Source organism: Eleginops maclovinus, chromosome 7, assembly GCF_036324505.1.
Source record: "Eleginops maclovinus isolate JMC-PN-2008 ecotype Puerto Natales chromosome 7, JC_Emac_rtc_rv5, whole genome shotgun sequence".
In the NCBI taxonomy this organism is placed as follows: Eukaryota; Metazoa; Chordata; class Actinopteri; order Perciformes; family Eleginopidae; genus Eleginops; species Eleginops maclovinus.
This window is the reverse complement of record NC_086355.1, coordinates 925,401-946,821: the sequence shown is the minus strand read 5'-3', so window position 1 is coordinate 946,821 and position 21,421 is coordinate 925,401. Positions and strand designations below refer to the sequence as shown.

Below are 21,421 nucleotides of genomic sequence, written 5' to 3'. Positions count from 1 at the left end.
CTCAGTGTGCAACGCAAAGGTCAGCTGGTTTGTTAGAGAGTTTGTTGTGGTTCAGTGAGGATCGATCTGAGAGTTAGACTGAAGTGTCAGTTTGCAGTCGGAGGGATAAGGCTCAGGTTAAGGTATAGGAGGTTTAAAGACACCAAATACATGTAGTGGAGTAAAAGTACACAGCAGCATAAATGGAAATACTCAAGTAAAGTACAAATACCTCAAAATATTGACGGAATGTAGAGCGATGGAAAGAAGGAATCAAAAGAATAAGAGCGCAGGAAGAGGTCTTTATCCAAAGGACAACAGAAGTAAATACACTGATTTCAGCCTTCCTCCAGTCTGGCTGACTGATGGAAGCCTGAGTCAGATTTTAATAGGCTCTTCTTTTCCGATTCCCACCTTGAGAAGTGAAGCGTGGCGCCGCCTGGAAGTTCGACTTTCGGCAAGTGATTGTGAGGAATTCAGGACCGCCCGCTGAGCGTCTGACACGGCGGACGGATCGGTGGCTACCGTAGGGAGTCATCCTGCAGAGGGAGGGTCTGTATGCACTGCTAACCACCGGAAAATGTTCACATTAACTGACTTATTAAAGCTCTGCTGATACTTCTCACTTAATACATTACATTTAAAGGATTCATTTAACATTTAAGGGAAATACCAAAAAAGGTCAATTCTGCGAAAAAAATCTGCGAAATATTTCAACTGGGAAAGAAAGTCAATACTCTGAAAAAAAAGTCTGAATTCTGAGAAGAAATTCGGAATTTCGAGAGAAATGTAAATTCGGAGGAAAAGTCAACAGTCTTTCCAATTCCCACCACGAATGAGGCGTGCCCCTGCTTGGAAGGTCCAGAGGAAATCCAATAAACATGTCTCCTACACCCCAAAAAGCATAATTGGAGAATATGCAAAACATCTAGGAAACTTCTTAGTAGTGGAAATATTACCACTGAATCCCCCCCCCCCCTGTTCCCAGAGGAAGAAGCCTATGAAAAAAAGGACCCTAGTTCTCACCTGAGAGAGAATCTGGTTATTCTATCAGTGGAGAGTAAACTGGGAGCAGCAGAAACAATGTTACTCAAAGAGTCCGATTGCATGGCGCTCCATGAGGAACGACCCTCCATTCCACTGGATTTATTACCTCAACGTTTGCCTCATGTTTTTATTTCTCATCCTGTTCTATAATCTCCACTCCAGTCAGATTGTACAGGAGTCTAAACAAATTGCATCTGTTGTCGTCTCAGATGTAAATGCATATTATAATAAGGTAGTTGTCCGACATGGACTACATGTCCAGAATAACTCCATGTTGGTTTTAGGCTGCGTCTCCTGACTTTAAGCCTATCATTTGACTTGTTTGTAGGAAGCCAGATGCTTCAGACGGGGCTCAGGTGCAGAGATCTGTGACAAAGGGTCTATATTGGACATCCTGAGAATAAACCAGCTGATGCGACTCCCTCTGCGCAGAAACAGGATGGCAAAGAAAGAAAACAAATGAAGTGGAAATAGACTTCTTTATTAACATTTTGAGTTCCTCCTCTCAGTCTTCCACTCTTCCCAGAAACGGGTCGCACACAGCGTGGCTGGCGGTCACATGTGTTTTCACACCTATGGCTCATAAAGAAAATCCATCAGTCCGAGTGACAGCAAGGAATTCAACCAGGCGGATGTTCGGAAATACATGTAGACGGAAAGGTTTTCTGTTCTCAGGTGGCAAAACCTCGGTTGTCTTCCACAAAATGACTTTGAACAGTGAAGCCTCTGAAGCAGGGCTACAATAACAGTATGAACATACTCGTTGTTCTTCAGCACTCTCCCATAGCGCAGTAAAACCTCAACACCAATCACATCATCATTAACAGGAGAATGTGGAGCGCCTGAGAAATACAAAATGGTGTTACGAAGAAATCTAACCAGCAAAATTGAAGTGGTACCAAAGGTAAAAGTGGTTGTTGTGCAGAGTGGATTCTTTGTCAAAGTGTTTATTTCAATATCGTATTCAACATCACCAGCAGGTACATCAAACGCGCTACAGCATCTTTACCAATTACACATGCATGCACAGCGGTTACTAAAAGAACTGCACAAAGGGAACGCTGCAAATGTCCCTGGAACACAAACCTAAATTGGCTTCTTTTAACAATGTGATCACAAGACTCCCTCAGATCCCTATTGCAGAGAACACATTGACTAATCTGATGTAGAAGTGATCAAATCCCAAGCATATCACACGAAGAGATTACAGTAATGTCAAATATATCCTGTCGTGTATCAATCACTTTAGACACAATACAGAAACATGAATCAGGAAAGAGCTTGACAACGACACCACAAAAACATCTGTACAGAAATATCTATGCTCAGATTTCCATCATAACTCTGTAAGGGAGAGGATTAGGGCAGCGTGTGGATCTGACCATTAGTGCCAAGAAAAAACTCAGAACCTGGAAAAAGAAGATTCTGAGAAAAGAGTCTGAATTTTGGTGGCAGAGTCAGAGCTCTGAGAAGAATGTCACAGTTATGAGAAAACCTTCAATTTACCAGAAGAAAATCTGAATTCTGTAAAAAAGTTCATTTTGGGAATCAACCTTCTGAGGAATCTGAATTCAAAGAATAAAAGTCCATTCTGAGAACAAAGAACATCTGAGTCTGACCACCTGCAGACCCCAGACTACAGATGTTCTTAAACGAAACCAAAAAACATATATTTTAAAACGTTTAGCTAAAGGTCTTTTATAGGTTCTCCTTTTAACTGTTGAAGAGTTTCGAGAAACCTTTTTTTCTCAGAACTCCAAAAGACTTCTCTGTAAATGTGATACAGAGATCTATAACACCATCCTCTCCCTCCGGTCTGCGCTGAGAGTGACCTCTGGCCTGTGAAATGACTTTGATGAACGAGGTAGAATAATCAGAATAAGAGTTGTGGTTTCGCTTTAGCGGTGCGCCGATCTCCTGCCAGGTTTAAGCCCGGCTCCTCTCAGTAATCCTGGGTGTCAGGATGTAATTAATCCTGAGTCTCAGAGGATCCTGATGATCAGCACGGACGCACCTGATCCTGACGGCTCTGAAAAAAGGTTCTCTTTGGACGGAGAAATGATTCTGGACAACATCAAGTAAACCCTTCATCATTGCATTAGAAGCAGCCAAACTGAACATGTTGCACCGTGAAAGCAACAGTGAATGTTAACTTGTTTTACAGTCTATTGGAAAACGTTGCTGAAAAACGACACGAAGAGGAACCCGTTGCATTACGAAAGGGCTCCAGTCCAAGTCAATGACGTTGAGTTATTTCCTAATTATTGTGAGGGTGTTTGTGAGCGTTGCGGCCTCAGCATTGGAACCACATACATTTAACACGCCCAGCCGGTAGAGTTGATGATTTATTGAACAATTGAATCAAACCTCACATACATGGTAAGGGGCTGGAGGACCGGCCAAAAGGAACAAAAAGATGAATGTGATTTTCTTTTCTTCAAGATCTGAAAAAAAGTGAGAATTCTGAAAATCTCAGAAAAAGAACATTTACATTTCTCAGAATTCTGGCTTTTTTCATTGTGACATTTTTTCTTAGAATTGAATATGTTTGTTTAGATTTCTAGCTTCATCTCAATATTCTGACTTTTTTTCAGATTTCTGACAATTTCCCCCAAATTCAGATTTGAATATCTGCACAAAATGTCACACCAATCCATCCAATAGATGTGGAGGTAATTGGACTAAAGTGGTGGCCTTGAATGAGGCTAAGGAAGAACATGACCACCCCTCTCCTGCAGTGTTTGGTGCCACTGATAGATTTATAAAACACCTGGTTAGTTATAAAAGCCCCCACCGGTGTCCATGGTGACGGACGTGTCGCTGTGTATTTATAGCCTCCCCTTTAATGCGGAGCCATCAGCAGGACTTCATTCTCACTGACGCTCTACACAGGGTCCTCTGCAGGTCGCTGATCCTCCAGGTGTGTGTGTGTGTGTGTGTGTGTGTGTGTGTGTGTGTGTGTGTGTGTGTGTGTGTGTGTGTGTGTGTGTGTGTGTGTGTGTGTGTGTGTGTGTGTGTGTGTGTGTGTGTGTGTGTGTGTGTGTGTGTAATAATTGGATCCACGTTGGCGGGAATTAAAGTCAAATAAGTGATTTGTCATCTTCCTATGTCTTATAGAGATCTGTGTGTAGGCAAACGAAATGTACATATTGTATACAAAGCTGTACTTTGTAAGTACGTGATCTTGAATGCAGGAACTGTGCTTTTATAATCTTATCCTCTGTTCTCATTGTTTGTATTTCTACTGTGTTGCTACTAAACTCTACTCAGATCTAATGCTGGAAATTTACAGACAAGGAGTGTGTTTGTCACATTTCAGATTGTGAGCAGTAGAAACACTCTGAATTGATCTGCATACTTTTATTTCTGTTACTGTTGGTACATTTAGAACTAAGCTCACCAGTAAGATCTTGTCTTTGTACACGTTGAGTATAACCACTGTTTCTCTACTATCTGAGTGCCACCTCCTCTCGGACTGACAGAGCGCTGTTTATGACTCTCTATAACTCCCTCTTTACTCGACAAAACCTCCCATGTTTTTCCAGCTCAGATATTTTAAGATTCAGGTTTTTATGAAGTTTCTATTCTTTGAGTCTGAGACAAACCTTCCCGAGGAGATGAACCGTGGGACCTGAGTTTAATAAATCTCCTCATTCAGAGCCGCTGCTGCTGGGAGCGCTTTAATATGATCACTGGAAATGTCAGGAATTTAAAAAAGGTCCAATAAGAGCTGGAGTCCCGCCGTCATGAGAGGGATGGAGACGAAAATAGAAAGACTATTCCTGGATGCTGAGTCATGCTCAGAAAAAGGATTTCGCCTCCTCTCCCCCTCCTCACCTGTGGTTATAACCGGTGTATCTGTCCCCCAGACTGATGTGCACAGGGGGGAGGAAAGGAAATGGTTTATAGAATGGGAGGATGAAACCCTCTTTACTGTCACATGCACACAGCAGAGCACACACAGTGAAATGTGTCCTCTGATTAACCCATCCTAGTACTAGGAGCAGTGGGCAGCTATTGTGCAGCGCCTGGGGAGCAATGGGGAGGGGGGATTGGAGGTGTCCGGTGCCTTGCTCAAGGGCAGGGCCTAGGAGGTGAACTGGGACCTCTCCAAGTAGCAGTCCACTTTCCATATTTCAAGTCTGTTTGGGGACTTGAACCGGCGACCCTACGATTCCCAGTCCAAGCCCCTACTGACTGAGCCACTGCTGGTGGTCTCTGCATTTGACTCGTCCTAGTGTTAGGAGCAGTGGGCTGCCATATGTATGGCGCCCGGGGAGCAGTGTATGGAACGATACCTTGCTCAGGGACACCACAGTAACAACTTGGTCTTTCGGGGACTTGAACTGGTGACCTTCCAGTTCCCCTATGGACTTTGCCACCATCGCCCATCAGCGGGTGAGGGGAGAAACATATATAGATGTGGAGATTCGTGCTCAAATAATTGTCTTGCAGGAAGGAAGAGGACAGGGATTTGAGCAGCCCATGTATACATGCACTAAAACCTATAGATCACACTACAGGAGAGGGGACGCCGCAGAGAGCAGAGTCGCTACAGTAAAACCCAGAGTTAAAGGAGTTCAACCTGAAGCCTCAGGTTTCACATTTAATTCTAAGTGCAGCAGTACAAGCATGAGACCCCCGCCGGCCTCACAAATTGACTTTATCTGGAAACCTTTTCAAAAAACATGTTAATTCATCAGTTTCAGCGTTTTATCTCAGAGCAACACGCAGCTCCACACGTGATGAACGTCTTCTTTCTGCAGGACCAGGGTTCAGCTGAGGCGTCGCAGAAAGACAAATATTCAGTGTGTGTGTGTGTGTGTGTGTGTGTGTGTGTGTGTGTGTGTGTATTCATCACAATGAAGGCAGCAGGAGGTCCTCTCATATCTGAAAGCAGCTCTTGAGGTCCAATCGTCTGCAGTGTGATCCTTTAGTGGATTTCTCTTTATTAAGGTCTCTTACACCTCATTAAAAAGTGGAGGAAGTGAATTATTAGCTTTAAATGTGTTGGAATAAATACTAAGTTATACTTGTTGAATTACTTAAGGTTAAAAATACTGCATTTCACATCTTAAGTAAAATTACACAATCGACACAGACAGACAATGTAAAGCAAATCTGTGACAACAACTTTAAAGGGTGGTGTGAATTTGGAAGGGAAGGCAAAACTGTGAAATAACATAAACGGTCCTTATTTGTTCACAACTTTAGCCAGTATGTTATTTCTGAGTGATGTGACCTCATGTTCCTTATAGAGCATCCTGACCCTCTACAGGTGCACCAGAGGATCAGGACCAACACCACCAGACTCAGAGACAGTTTCCTCCCCTTTTTAAAGCCTGAGCTGTACGGTCTTTATATGTATTTCTTTATTGTACTGTTGAGGAACCTGTGAGTTCTGAATCACTCGGTCCAAAGTGAAGAATAAAGGAGGGTTTATAATAACATGGTTTGACGGTGATAATAAATCAAGAGGCAAACACTTCCGTGGTGTTCTCCGTTTTTATTACTCTTCCTTTGTTGTACTCCTCAGTAGGGAGCATAAATATTGTACAGAGAGAGAACAACAGCAGGTTATTTACAAGATATAATAAATGACGTACAACTTACAATGTGTTCGAAACTCTGGGAGGAGGATGAGGAGGAGGAGGATGAAGCAAACAAACAACTACAGTCATTTTACCGTTCAAGTGAGCGCTCACAGCCTCCCTAATGTCCGCCGTTACAGACAGAGAGAGGGGGTGGCATGATGGCAGGGAGGCCTGATGAAATGCATGAATAAATAAAGGTGTGAGAAGGAGGGAAAAGTAAAAGTGTGTGCGTATCAATCGAGTGCAACTTGAGTTTCAGAATAAGGAAGAAGGCAGGGTGAGGGGATCCGAGAGGTAGGGAGAACCTGAAGACGGGAGAACCTGTGCCTCAGCTGCCATCATGCCACAATAAAAACTAAAGGAGGAGGAGGAGGAGGAGGGGCTGTGGGGGGGACAGAGGAAGTGTTTGGGCTGATGGTTGAGGTGTCTCTCCTTTAGATGGGCAGCTGGAAGGTGATGTCCACCTGAGCCTCCTTCGCCAGAGAGATGATCTCAGAGAGCTTCACCACCTGCAGAGAGACGAGGAGCAGCGTCAGCGTGTTCAAAACCTCCATCAAAGCCCAAAGGTGAGTCTGAGAGCAGTGTGTGTGTGTGTGTGTGTGTCTGTGTGTGTGTGTGTGTGTGTGGCTTCCTTTCATTTATACACACATCTCACAAACAGCTCAAACAAACACACCTTATACTTCACACACACACACACACTCACACTCACACTCACACTCACACTCACACTCACACTCACACTCACACTCACACACACTCACACACACACACACACACACACACACACACACACACACACACACACACACACACACACACACACACGATTTAAAAAAAGGTTAACGAATAAAGATTCCCCAAAATGATGTAACATTTCTATATATATTTGTACTTCTATATATTTGTACTTCTATATATTTGTACTTCTATATATTTGTACTTCTATATATGTGTACTTCTATATATGTGTACTTCTATATATTTGTACTTCTATATGTTTGTACTTCTATATGTTTGTACTTCTATATATTTGTACTTCTATATATGTGTACTTCTATATATGTGTACTTCTATATGCTGAGAGCAGGACACACTTTTCCATGAAGGCAGCTGCTCGCTGTTTTGCAGCATGATATAAATCATACTGACTGCCAGCGTTGCCCCACAGTTACAGCTCTGTTGTGATTGGTGTACCGCTTAGAGATGTCCCGGCCCCTTAGCCTATCACGTGCAAATGTGTTCGAGCGCTAGCCAATAGCAGCGTGTTCAGGCAGCCGGAACACAGGGATTTTAGTCTTTGTAGACCGTTTACATGCACTAAAACAAGAGGAGTTAGATGATGGATTAGATAATGGTCACTAATTACTCATTTAGTTATTTCATTTTTAAGAACTTTTTAGGAACATTTTCATCCAATCAGAGTGTGTGTGTGTGTGTGTGTGTGTGTGTGTGTGTGTGTGTGTGTGTGTGTGTGTGTGTGTGTGTGTGTGTGTGTGTGTGTGTGTGTGTAGCTTCCTCTCATTGATGTATGATCTTCCAATATGTTAACAGGTAAACATACCTTACATTATATTTCTATATATATGTGTGTGTGTGTGTGTGTGTGTGTGTGTGTGTGTGTGTGTGTGTGTGTGTGTGTGTGTACCATTTTGGCGGCCTCGTCCAGGTCGTCGCAGGCGAGGATCTTCAGAGGGCTGGCGGCGATCAGAGCTTTGGCGTCGTCCACTCTCGTCCCTTTAAAATAGAACAGAGGGTCAGACACCAGGGGGTGTTCAGGGGGGTCAGATGTCGGGGGAGAAGCCCCTGCTGTCGCCATGGCTACACGTTCTGTTGTTACTGCAGGGGCTTCATCTGAGGTCTGGAGTGAGTTGCCGCCAGGGAACACACAGCTGTCAGCTAGGTTCAACATCAGGACCGAGCCAGGACATGTCTCACTCACACACACACACACACACACACCTTGTAACCGCACGACGATGGGGATCTTGAGGTCCAGGTCCCTCACAGCCATGATGATGCCCTGAGCGATGACATCACACCTCATGATGCCTCCGAAGATGTTCACGAGGATCGCCTGAACCTGAGACCGAGCGTTAGCGTTAGCAACATCCCTGCTTGGAGCTAACTCCTATCTTCGGACATGACATGATGAGGAAGACCTCTGAACCGATGATGAATCCTACCTTCCTGTCCGAGGTGATGAGCTTGAAGGCCTCAGTCACCTGATGAGCTGTAGCTCCCCCCCCCACATCCAGGAAGTTGGCGGGGGTGCCGCCGTGCAGCTTGATGATGTCCATGGTGGCCATCGCCAAACCAGCCCCGTTCACTGCAGAGAAACAACACAGACTGAAGACCTCCAAGAGACTAAACCTCTTCCTCCTCTTCCTCTCTATACCCTCCTCTTCCTCTCTATACCCTCCTCTTCATACCCAACTCTTCCTCTTCATACCCTCCTCTTCCTCGCTATACCTTCCTCTCTATACCCTCCTCTTCCTCTCTATACCCTCCTCTTCATACCCTACTCTTCCTCTCCATACCCTCCTCTTCCTCTCTATACCCTCCTCTTCATACCCTACTCTTCCTCTCCATACCCTCCTCTTCCTCGCTATACCCTCCTCTTCCTCTCTATACCCTACTCTTCCTCTCCATACCCTCCTCTTCCTCGCTATACCCTCCTCTTCCTCTCTATACCTTCCTCTTCCTCTCTATACCCTCCTCTTCCTCTCTATACCCTCCTCTTCCTCTCCATACCCTCCTCTTCCTCTCTATACCCTCCTCTTCATACCCTCCTCTTCCTCTCTATACCCTCCTCTTCCTCTCTCATGTTTTACCCAGGCAGCCGATGGTGCCGTCCAGCCCGATGTAGTTGAGGTCGGCCTTGGCGGCCTGCTGGTCCCGTGGATCCTCCTGAGTCCAGTCCTGCATCTCGAACACCTTCTTCTGACGGTACTCTGCGTTCGAGTCGAAGTTGATCTTAGCGTCCATGCACATCACTGAGAACACACACACACACACACACACACACACACACACACACACACACACACACACACACACACACACACACACACACACACACACACACACACACACACACACACACACACACACAGTTTTCAGACACATTTGTCTGAAATATAGAAGTCTGAATTATTAAAGCTGACCCTGAATAAACAAAGGGTGTATGGTTCCGGAGCAGAACTTAAATAGGACGGGTAGTGACTCAAAAATGACATCATCTGTAGATTAATGATGAAGGACAATGACTGAAGGACAGGAATCTTTAGTTGATATTGAAATCCATTACTCAGAGCCTTTCTAAACTGGGAACATTAAAACAGGACAGTTAGTGGTACCGGTGCCGGAGGAGTCCTCCACCATGGGGTTGATCTCCACCATGGAGGCATCGTACTTGATGAAAAGGTTGTAGAGCTTCATCATGCTCTGCGCTGCGTCGTCCACCAGCGCCGCCGGGAAGCCCATCTTCTGAGCCACCTGCAGGGACAAAACAGCCTCCGTCATCCCCTGCGTTAGTTTGTCTCGGAGCTGGAGTAGAAGGGCAGGAGGGGAGGGGAGGAGGCAGCCTCTGCAACACAATCACAGCGCGCATCACATCTCCCAACCCCATGACCTAACGGAATTTATTTTGCCCATATTAATCCAAGTGTTGACATTTTATACCGTCAAGAAATGAGGGCTTTAAAACCTGCGGAAACACGAGTGAAAGGAGAACATCCTCGCCCTGCTCTCGTGTCTTTGTCATGATATTTATGTCGACTGAAATAAAAAAGCACCATCAATGGACCTCCTTTAACTCGGAGAGCTGTGCCATCAGCCGCCCGTCTGTGAGAAACATCTCCGCTCTCTCACTATGACAACCAACTCCATATCTGCAGGCCGAGGCTCCGAGATCTGAGGATGAATTATACTCAGAGACGAGAGGAGGTGCACCAAGAGAAGAGGTGATGAGAGAGTGGAGACAGGAGCGCATTTATAACCGAATTCAGGGGGAAAATGTCTACAGATAAACATCACTTCATAAGGCGTCAGAACAGACAAATGGGTCCACATCACAAACAGACCTTTAAAAGTCCCTGCTGCTGCTTTTGTTAATGCAATGTAAGTTATATACTTCTAAGGTTATTCCGAAAGTTTCCAAGCAAATGGTCTAAATAAAAACACAGCACCTGTCTGCAATTCCTCAAACATCTTTGACGTCTATGACCTTAAAGGACAGTAAGACTGACCTGTCGCCTCCCAAGGTCAAAAGACAGACGTGTATTAATATGTTCACTGAGCAGGCTGATGCTTGAGGATTGGAATGTGTGTGTGTGTGTGTGTGTGTGTGTGTGTGTGTGTGTGTGTGTGTGTGTGTGTGTGTGTGTGTGTGTGTGTGTGTGTGTGTGTGTGTGTGTGTGGAAGGAAGAGCGCTACCTATATAAACGACACAAATCCTCAGTATCGGGGGAGACCCCACGCGTTTGACTGCTGGAAGCAACGTAGCTTTAAACCAATCACCTCTCAGAGGGGCGCTTTAAACCCCCTCGTGTTCGGCAGCTCTTTGTAGGGTCCTGGAAAATAACTTCATAAATCCTCATAATAACACACCTCCTTCTCCAGCACGACAGAAATTGAGTTTTCGGGGCAGAAGTGGAGGTTGTCCTCTCAGAGATTGGACCTGTATGTTAAGAAACCCATCTCCCACAATGCAACACAAACAGCGTCCTCTTTCGATTTCAGCTGCGTCTCCGGTGACCGCGTGCCTCGTCTCGTATTGATCGTACCTTGACAGCCTGCTCCATCTTTATACCCTCCACGATGTCGATGGGTTCCTTCACGATGGCGTCGGGATTCTCCGCCGCCACGTCCTCGATGTTGACGCCGCCCTGCGAGCTGCCGATCAGCACTGGGCCCTGCAGGAACCGAGGGGTTATTGAGGAGTTTCTGCACAATTCAGCAGGAAAATCCATGAAGGTGTCCTGGTTTAGACTCTGATCAGGAACACAGACTCGCTCAGATGAAGAAACTCCTGATGTTCAAACACTTGATCTTGCCTTTTCTTCTCATGAATTTGATCATCTCACCATTTAGGCTTTTTATTTATTAATCTCATTATTTTAACTCGTGGTTTTAATTATTAGTGTCGTGTTTTTGACTTTTTTCACAGAAATATTTGCTATGATTTAAAAGAAATGGAGGAAATACAAACACAAAGTTCCTCTGTTTTCATATATTGAAAGATCCTTAGGAGGACAGAGGATAGAAACCTCTGTATACGGCAGAGAACACAGTTTCAAAGACACACTCAGATCTTTGAAAAACACACAGTTTTCTTTTTTCAAAATGACTAAATATATTAATATGAATTCAATCTGACTAACAGTCAAAGACACTTCATTTACCGTCAAAGAAAACAAAGCAAAGTCCTCATATTTACGGGACTATTTATGGCTTGCTGTCCCCATGATTGGGATTATTGATCTCGTTATTTGAACATCTATCCCATGATTTAAAGAACACCTGATGATTTAGAGTCTTTTGCACATTTACACTTGGAACCAGAGAAAGTGCTGCAGCCTTTACCCTCACCCCACAGCTGCACTCTGAGGCTTACTCATACAGAAATTAAATGGCAGTACGTTTCTCTAAAGTCTGACTAAAGGGCACTTAATGTCCTGGCACTTTATTAATCCTCATTCATGGACATGTTTTGTTGCTCAGAGTCTTTTGTCTTTCCTCTGCAGAACGAGTCGTTATCTGATCCTGATCTACGGCTTCTATAATGTATGATAATGATGAGCGAGTATTTATAACCGTGCAGCAAGCGAGGAAACGTCGTCACGTTTTATAACGACATCCCTCTTCACAAGAAAGAATAAATCCTCAGAGTCTTTTTTAATGAAATCATCCTTTTTTAATGAGTATAACTCCTCACTGCAGCGCCGTTCAAGATTGTTCTTAAACACTAAAATGCTGACTCAAAAGACCAAACTGAGAAGCCCTTTATTTTGAGAATCTTCCCAATTCGCACTTTAGCTTTTAGTCTTTCAAATGTTTCATAAACACATAATAAACATGCATAAACAACATTCTATGTTAATGACGCGATCATTTGGGAGGCATAACAAGTCAAAAAACATTTTAAAAGTCCATCCTAATTTCCCTAACAGCTGACACATGTGAGCTGTGGGATGTCACATATGTCTAATGGGAGGGTTATAACTAGATAAATAAGATTCAAGTTTCTACAAAACAAGTTGAATCACCTTTCAATTTAAAGCATCCCTAATAAAAATCTATACTCTGCACTCAGCTGAATGTAGAAATCAAACCATGAGATCTTTACAGTCCATAAAATATAACACAGTTACATCTAACCATTAAATAAAACCATTAAATAAAACCAGTAAATAAAACCATTAAATAAAACCAGTAAATAAAACCATTAAATAAACCAGTAAATAAAACCAGTAAATAAAACCAGTAAATAAAACCAGTAAATAAAACCATTAAATAAAACCAGTAAATAAAACCATTAAAACCAGTAAATAAAACCATTAAATAAAACCAGTAAATAAAACCATTAAATAAAACCAGTAAATAAAACCAGTAAATAAAACCAGTCTGTGCCGGAATTACTCTTTATATCTAGTAATGTGCTGCCCTCTAGTGGTGGAAACATATATTCAAATACAATATATTCCTTTATACCAGGGAGAATGTGTGTGTGTGTGTGTGTGTGTGTGTGTGTGTGTGTGTGTGTGTGTGTGTGTGTGTACCTGGTAGTGCCTCTCCATGGTGATGGCGAAGTAGTACTCTCTGCGGGGATACCTGCGCTCACAGATGAACACCTGGTTGCAGATACGACCCGCCTCCCCCGTCTGCTTTGTGTACAACTTCCGACCAATCATCTGAGAGGAAATGTCCCGCGCCTCCTCGGGTCTGAGAGGAGAAACAGGAGGGGGAGGAAGAAGATGAGGATGGTGACGAGGTGGAAAAGGAGGAGGAGGAGAAGCAGAACGAAGAGGAGGAGGAAGAGGAAGAAGAAAAATTACAAGTATAACATTATACTTAGACATACTTCAAGTTAATTGCTTAATTGAGGTTTTCCCCTCCGTGGCTGATCTCAAGACAGACCTCTGAGTATCAGATCAGCTGCTCATTAACGTTAGAATAAGCTAAGCTACGGTACGGTACGGTACGGTAAGGTACGGTAAGGTAAGGCTGGTAAGGTAAGGTAAGGTAAGGTAAGGTAAGGCTGGTAAGGTACGGTAAGGTAAGGTAAGGTAAGGCTGGTAAGGTAAGGTACGGTAAAGTACGTAAGATAAGATAAGATAAGCTAAGCTAAGCTAAGCTAAGCTAAGATAAGGTAAGCTAAGGTAAGGTAAGGTAAGGTAAGGTAAGGTAAGGTAAGCTAAGGTAAGGTAAGGTAAGCTAAGGTAAGGTAAGGCTGGTAAGGTAAGATAGGGTAAGCTAGGTAAGGTAAGGTAAGGTAAGGTAAGGTAAGGTAAGGTAAGTAAGGCTGGTAAGGTAAGATAGGGTAAGCTAAGGTAAGGTAAGGTAAGGTAAGGTAAGGTAAGGTAAGGTAAGCTAAGGTAAGGCTGGTAAGGTAAGATAGGGTAAGCTAAGGTAAGGTAGGGTAAGGTAAGGTACGGTAAGCTAAGGTAAGGTAAGGTAAGGTAAGGTAAGGTAAGGCTGGTAAGGTAAGATAGGGTAAGCTAAGGTAAGGTACGGTAAGCTAAGGTAAGGTAAGCTAAGGTAAGGTAAGGTAAGCTAAGGTAAGGTAAGGTAAGCTAAGGTAAGGTAAGGTAAGGTAAGCTAAGGTAAGCTAAGATGAGATGTACCTTTATTAATCCCCGTGGGGAATTTGAGTGTTTAAGCAGCAACAGAGAAGAGGAAGAACAGGACCGGTTCACACAGGATATGAAACACACATCGAAAATAAAAGATACAAAATTCTGAAATTCTAAAAACAAATATATACAGATAAGAAACGAGAGTATTGTTAAATATATATATATATGTGTGTGGAGAGACAGTGCAGGTTTATATGATGGGGGGGTTACTCACGAGTAAACGATCCTCACTCCGCCCTTCAGTCCGCCCTCAAACGTCCCTTTTCCTCTGCCGCCGGCCAGAACCTGAGCTTTCACCACCAGATCCTTAGACCCTGAAAAAACAAAAACATTTAACATCCACTTTTGTTGGGTGATTTTTTTGGGGGGAATAAAAATAAATATCTATATTTATTTTTATAAATAACAATATTCTGCCACTTGTGTTTTTTTTTGGGGGGGGGGGGGTGGACCCTTTGAGAGTAGAATTGTGAGTCAGACAGATAAACAATAAATCTGCATCAGGTTAAGAGGGTTTTCCTTCAGAGCCGTCTCTCTGATGTCAGCAGGGAGTAAAGTGATCCCTCTGCAGCAGGACGCTATGTTTAGAGAGAGGAATCAGCAGCTGCTGCACACTGTTCAACGCTTCCACAAAGGTCAGCAGATTTCAGAGAGGAACTCAACGGTGTCATGAGAAATGGAAACTCTGTGAAGTCATGTGACCGTGCTGTAGTTCCTTTATAGCCCAACATTAGCCTCCTTTAGCTTAGCGGTGGTGAGGTGAAGTCATGTGACCGTGCTGTAGTTCCTTTATAGCCCAACATTAGCCTCCTTTAGCTTAGCGGTGGTGACTTGAAGTCATGTGACCGTGCTGTAGTTCCTTTATAGCCCAACATTAGCCTCCTTTAGCTTAGCGGTGGTGACGTGAAGTCATGTGACCGTGCTGTAGTTCCTTTATAGCCCAACATTAGCCTCCTTTAGCTTAGCGGTGGTGAGGTGAAGTCATGTGACCGTGCTGTAGTTCCTTTATAGCCCAACATTAGCCTCCTTTAGCTTAGCGGTGGTGAGGTGAAGTCATGTGACCGTGCTGTAGTTCCTTTATAGCCCAACATTAGTCTCCTTTAGCCTAGCGTTAGTTTTTAACTTCAGAAATCATGAAGGGGTGTTAATATGTGGAGATTATTCTGCTGAACTAAACGTGTAATAATCATAAACGTTTGTTTGAGATTACTTTCTGCAATAATCTAAAATCTCATGGAGGAATCCCATTGGACTAGGGAGATGCTGCCTTCAGGGACCAACACAGAAATACATCCCTGCAGCACTGTATGGGTACTGATAGTATCTGCTCACCGATCTGCTTGGCCACAGCATACGCCTCCTCCGGGGAGCTGGCCACGAGGCCGGCCGGCACCGAGACCCCCGCCTCCTTCAGCAGCCCGATGCTCATGTACTCGTGCAGAGAGAGGCTCCTCTGCTGCTGCGACGCATGGCCTCCAAGCAGACCGGAAGAACCAGCCAGAACCTGGACGCACAAGAGGAACACGTTCGGTTATTAGCAGGAAAACAGACGGGGTTACAGTTTATAATCCTGTATGATCTCTGCCAAGGTTCTGTTTCCTCTTTACTTGTCTGCAGGGTTACAGGACAAATACCATCCCAGTTTGGGATAATAAGTACTTCTTCTGATCCTGATGTTTCTGAAAGTTGGTGGAAAGCTAAAGCACAGCGCCAGCCACTTCCTCAGAAATAACCACAGAAGAGTTCCACATAATGCATCCATTCCTGTCCTTTCTCCGGCGTGTGAAGGTACTTTAAATCCTGTGCAGGCATTTTTTTTTGTCCTCATTTTAAACGATTTATTTTGGGTTATTTTTATGTTTTTAATAGCGAAACAAGACATTGGACAAGTCAAAAATGTAATGTCCAATATTTCGTTCTATTTATAGACTAAACAATTATCGTTTCACAAAAAAAATGACACAATCTTAATGGAAGATGAAGATAATCAGTAGTTGCAGTCCAGGTAAATATTCATCATTGGTAATTGGTGGTCAGTAAACACACACTAACACAAGTCAACAACTCAACTCCATTAAGGATCTGAAACCAAGACTGTGGTTTCAAGAGTTTCTCAACTCTCAGCGAGAGGAACACTGTCACCTTCTGGAAAAATACAGAACTCAACAACATGGTATTTATATTGACTTTCTGCAGAACCCCTGCGGTGAAAACAGGGCAGAGATAGACAGAGAATGGGCCGGTGTTCCTACCTGGTGTCGGATTTAAAGAGACATTCTTAGCTCCTACTCTCAGCTGTGCGCTCTCGTTAGCAGCTCATTCTGTAACGATGCATTCCTTCATTTAAATATACGCGCTTTATCCCGTCATGACACAGTGGAGACAGGAACTCAGAGACACGATGGAGTAGAGGAAACCACGTCTGAATACTTTGAGTGTACTCTAACTACAGAAGTATTTAGGAAACAACCAACTCTACTTCAAGTTAGGCAGCTCCAGAGTTATTTAACTTATGTGACCAGAGGTGGAGGAGTACTCAGATCTGTACTGGAGTAAAAGTAGAAGTACTCAGATCTTGAGTAAAAGTAGAAGTACTCAGATCTTGAGTAAAAGTAGAAGTACTCAGATCTTGAGTAAAAGTAGAAGTACTCAGATCTTGAGTAAAAGTAGGAGTACTCAGATCTTGAGTAAAAGTAGGAGTACTCAGATCTTGAGTAAAAGTAGGAGTACTCAGATCTTGAGTAAAAGTAGGAGTACTCAGATCTTGAGTAAAAGTAGGAGTACTCAGATCTTGAGTATCAGATTGTTAGTTTTTGTCTAATGAGTGTAATTACATTTAATGTAATTTATTATTGTATTTGACTTGAGAGATGGGAATGTAATATCCCCTATATTATTATTATTGTTGTTGTTGTTGTTGTGTACTTGTTTGTGTCTCCGGCCCATACGAAATAAAACGTGTAAAATTACAAATAAATAAATAAGATCTAGAGAACAGCAGCAGAGGTGAATTGTGAATTAGCAGTTTAAATCATGGAAATAAACAAACAACCCCCCCCCCCCCCCCCAATAGCCACGGTGTAAAACACTCAGATGCGAAAGGATGATTAAAGACATGATTATTCATAATAGTGATGTGTTTAATATGATGTTTGTCATTGTGACAACATGAACGAGATGAACACATTAATGCTAACTATAATACAATTATTTAAAATACATGCATGGACCAATTTGCATAATGAGTACTTTTACTTTTGATGCTTAAAGTATATTTGAATGCTAATATTTTAGTACTTTTAATTGAGTAACATTTTGATGTTTCACTGATGTTTGTCATTGTGACAGTCAGCTAATGTTAGCTTCGCGCTAGTTAGCCTGTTAGCATGTTAGCCAAAACAACGGAAACCTATGGAGAAATGCTAATGTCAGATTTGACCCTGTCAGTTTCTGGGGGGGGTTGGAGTCTTTCTTGTAGGCGCAGCGCTGTCACAGATAACTTGCTGTAAAGATAAAGATCTTCTCTTTAATGTGAACTCGCTCTCACCTTGGTGGCTGATCTGATGGTGCTTCTGGAGCCGGAGTTTCTCAGGCTGGCCGTTAAGCGGCTGCAGATCAGAGACGACGCCATGTCTCTTCAAGAGCGGATAACGCGCATGCGTGGTGAACAGCCAAGTCCCCCGGTGACGCCTTCAGAGCAAGTCGGAAACTCTACAACCGTTTCAAAATGAGTGAGTGAGAATTACTGAGATATTGTACTTGTTAAAGTAGAAGTTGTAGGATTAACAATACCAGATACTTTTGTTAAAATAAACTTGGACTATTTGATCACATTAACACGTTCCTGATGAGCATGTTTCCTCTCTTTATGATCTTTATGATATGATTTCAGTCTACCAGTCCCTCTACCCTCACCTATAGGGTCATGAAGGGGGGGGGGGGTCATAACCATAAGACCAAGATCGAGGGTAAGCTGCCAAACTGGAGGGGGCTGGCATTTCCCTTACGAATAAGGTGAGAAATTCAGTCATCCGGGAGGGACCCGGAGTAGAACCGCTGCTGCTCCGCGTTGAGAGGAGCCAGCTGAGGGGGTTGGGGCACCTGGTAAGGATGCCACCTGTGCGCCTCAATAGTGAGGTGTTCCAGGTACGTCCAGCTGTGAGGACAGGACCAGTCTCCATGTGTGTGTTGTTTGTTAGGAAAGGAAGAAGAAACATCTAAAATAAAAGCCGAAGGATTCTGGAGGAAACAGCATTATTTTGTCTATTAAATTCACAATTTGAATAAACTGGAAGCCAAGAACGTCATATTAGACCATGAAAGAAATGTATAATAAATGATGTAATTATACTCAATAAAACAAGTCTTTTTTTGAGAAATGATTTATATTGTCTACAATTAATGTTCAAGTTTGACTATTTAAAAACCCTATGTGAAATGAATCATGAGTGAATTTCCTTATTATTTTATTGTTTGTCCCCAAATGCACTCCCTTTAAAAAAATTAAAACACCAAACTAACATTCAAGGAGTTTCCCAGATGTATGAGCCCTGAGTATTCCACATATTTATTTACAGGTGAGTAGTGGTTTGATTACATCACATTCAAGATCTCACGCCGACACCAAAATAAATCCTTATTTCCAAAACAAAATACTGAAGACAAAAGGTAAAGATATTAAAGAATAACAGAGTTAATGAAAATGGTTGTTGAGTTATAGCTCATCCCCCCTCCATCCAAACAATACGTCACTAACATGTTCCAACACATATTAGAAGAAGTAACAACCTCCTTTCTCCAGAACATAATGGACTCATAAACACTTTATTCAAAAAGAGGATTTATTTACACGCCGGAGTTTGTACAGGACTATTTACACAGGTGAACGAACAGCATGTGTCTATATTGCATAAACAAACACTAAGAAATATATGCAATCAACAAAAAGGATTCACACTCCCAACACAGGTCAGTGGTGCGTTACAGGAAAACTGTCAGTGACTTCACGTTGTCCCACAATCTTTAATGAGCTTTGTTCTTTAAAGCTCTTTGGCATTACATCTTCAATTAAGACATTATAAGACCCTCCAAACAGTGATGATATCCATTCATTCTTTCCCACAATCACCATTTTTCTGAGTAATGTAGGAACCAGAGAGTGGAGGAGGACAGAGGAACATTTTCATTTCTAATTCTGCTATTTCTTTCCTGTGAAGCTGAAAAACTAAAGGTTGAATTATACTGTAAAGGAAAACTAAAGGCTTCCCTTAAAGTGTCTACACTTACATCCTGGCTCTAATTTAATAAAACTTAGCAGGGAAACTAAGATCTCTGCTGACATAAAGGAGTGAACTCTTTAAAATGAGTCCCTGTGACTTCAGGTATTTCTACCTTAAGAGCCTTTCTGCTGCAATTACTGTTCCTCCTTTTTAGAGGTAATATTTAATGCAGAGCTCTCTATAAATGCTGTTTCCAAACTCTTACATCTGGAGCTTTGTTGCTTTTCTTTACGGTCTAAAGTCTTGGACTTAAAGAAACTACGATTGAAATGTTTTGATATTTTTTACCTTAAACAATTATTTAAAGAAATAATTGATCATGAAAATAATCGTGAGGTGAAGTAAAATGAAAACAATATTTCAGTGGTGACCTTATACACACACCCACACACTCTCTCTCTCTCCCTCTGTTCAGTCTGAGTCGCTGCTGCTGCTGGACGAGTCGGTGGACATGGCCTCCACGTCGTCCTCGTTCTCCTTGTTGTGACCCGGGGGCTCCAGGCCGAAGTCGTTGCCGTGATGAGGGGGAAGCATCGCCACAGAAACGTCCGACGACTGCCAGGGGTAGTGAGGGGTGAGTACGTCTGCGGGGAGAGAGGGGTGGTCATCCTGAGGAGTCACAGGACCTCACTAACGATCAGACAGATGATCAGCGGGGCAGACGTACCTGGGAGCCTCCCGGCAGCGAGGGCGTCTCCCGGCAGGTGTCCGTTCACCCCATTGGTCGGCAGGTTAGCCATGTGACCCAGCATGCCGCTGCGCATCTCCAGGTCGGTGGGGTATGGTCTGCGGGGGTCACCTGGGACAACAGGGGGGGTTAACAGGGGTCTGATGAGACGGCATTCATATCTGAGTCAGAGTTATCAGAGAGGCGCCCGGTTGTGTTTCCTGTTGTGTTTCCCCCCTTTGTTGTTATTTGTATGTTAAAGGCAGGGGTGTCCGAACTATGGCCCGGGGGTCAAATGCAGCCCATTTTAAAATCGGCCCTCAGATCATTCAAAAAGTATAATGAAATCTGGCCCACAAATGAAGCTTATCTTATATTGTACTTCTTAAATATATATGTACAAATATACTCATGTGTTAATAAGCCCACTTTACAAAGTATTTCAGTCAGTTAAAGTTCCCAAACATGTCCAACAAATCTGAAATATATATACATTTCTGTATGTGGCCCTCGGAGAGAACAGTTTGGGCACCCCTGGTTTCAGGCATCTTGTCCGCCTTTTAGTTTGAGTTTTCATCAAAGGTGTCCTATCATGCTATATCTGAACAACATATTGTAGGAGTATCCATAAAAACATGTCTGAAGTGTTCTGCTCAAAACACCAAACAGATCCCCCATTGTAGCATGCCCCACCCCCCTCTGTTTCAGCCCTGTTCCTGAAGTGCTGATTCTGTGACTGGAGCTTTAAATGAACTAGCTGAAGCTGGCCACGCCCCTTTGGAGCTGAAGCTGACCACGCCCCTTTGGAGCTGAAGCTGGCCACGCCCCTTTGGAGCGGACGCTGGCCACGCCCCTTTGGAGCGGACGCTGGCCACGCCCCTTTGCAGCATCATGATCTCTCCTCTGAAGAGAGGAGTTTCTAACGGAGAGACTCAGCTAAACGCTGCCGTGATTAAACCCCATATGATGTTCCAAACCACATCCAGCATTATTTCT

At 43.3% G+C, this 21,421-nt stretch overlaps 2 protein-coding genes across 2 annotated transcripts in view; both read right to left on the bottom strand.

The window, feature by feature from the left end:
• Nucleotides 1-6,517: 6,517 nt before the first annotated feature.
• sucla2 (succinate-CoA ligase ADP-forming subunit beta) lies at nt 6,518-18,173 on the bottom strand. Its single transcript, XM_063888614.1, has 11 exons — nt 18,027-18,173; nt 15,812-15,983; nt 14,694-14,793; nt 13,403-13,565; nt 11,408-11,536; nt 9,980-10,118; nt 9,455-9,616; nt 8,807-8,949; nt 8,583-8,703; nt 8,269-8,357; nt 6,518-7,129 (listed from the first exon to the last, which is right to left on the bottom strand). Exons 1-11 carry the CDS (start codon nt 18,108-18,110, stop codon nt 7,055-7,057), a joined length of 1,377 nt encoding a protein of 458 aa, XP_063744684.1. The 5' UTR covers nt 18,111-18,173; the 3' UTR covers nt 6,518-7,054.
• Nucleotides 18,174-19,302: 1,129 nt separating this feature from the next.
• The window catches only part of med4 (mediator complex subunit 4), a 5,642-nt gene continuing 3,523 nt past the window's right edge, over nt 19,303-21,421 (bottom strand). The window contains exons 6-7 of the mRNA XM_063888695.1: nt 20,426-20,557; nt 19,303-20,342 (exon numbers count right to left, since the gene is read on the bottom strand). Coding sequence (XP_063744765.1) covers nt 20,170-20,342; nt 20,426-20,557 — 305 coding nt within the window. The 3' untranslated portion in view covers nt 19,303-20,169. The remainder of the gene's footprint in view (nt 20,343-20,425; nt 20,558-21,421) is intronic.

Excerpts from the sequence above, each read along its gene's own strand:
- sucla2 (XM_063888614.1), bottom strand. The coding sequence starts at position 18,110 with ATGGCGTCGTCTCTGATCTGCAGCCGCTTAACGGCCAGCCTGAGAAAC. Across the intron at positions 11,537-13,402 it reads CCATGGAGAGGCACTACCAG|GGCCCAGTGCTGATCGGCAG; the intron begins GTACACACACAC and ends CGGTTCCTGCAG. Across the intron at positions 10,119-11,407 it reads AGATGGAGCAGGCTGTCAAG|GTGGCTCAGAAGATGGGCTT; the intron begins GTACGATCAATA and ends TTGTCCCTGCAG.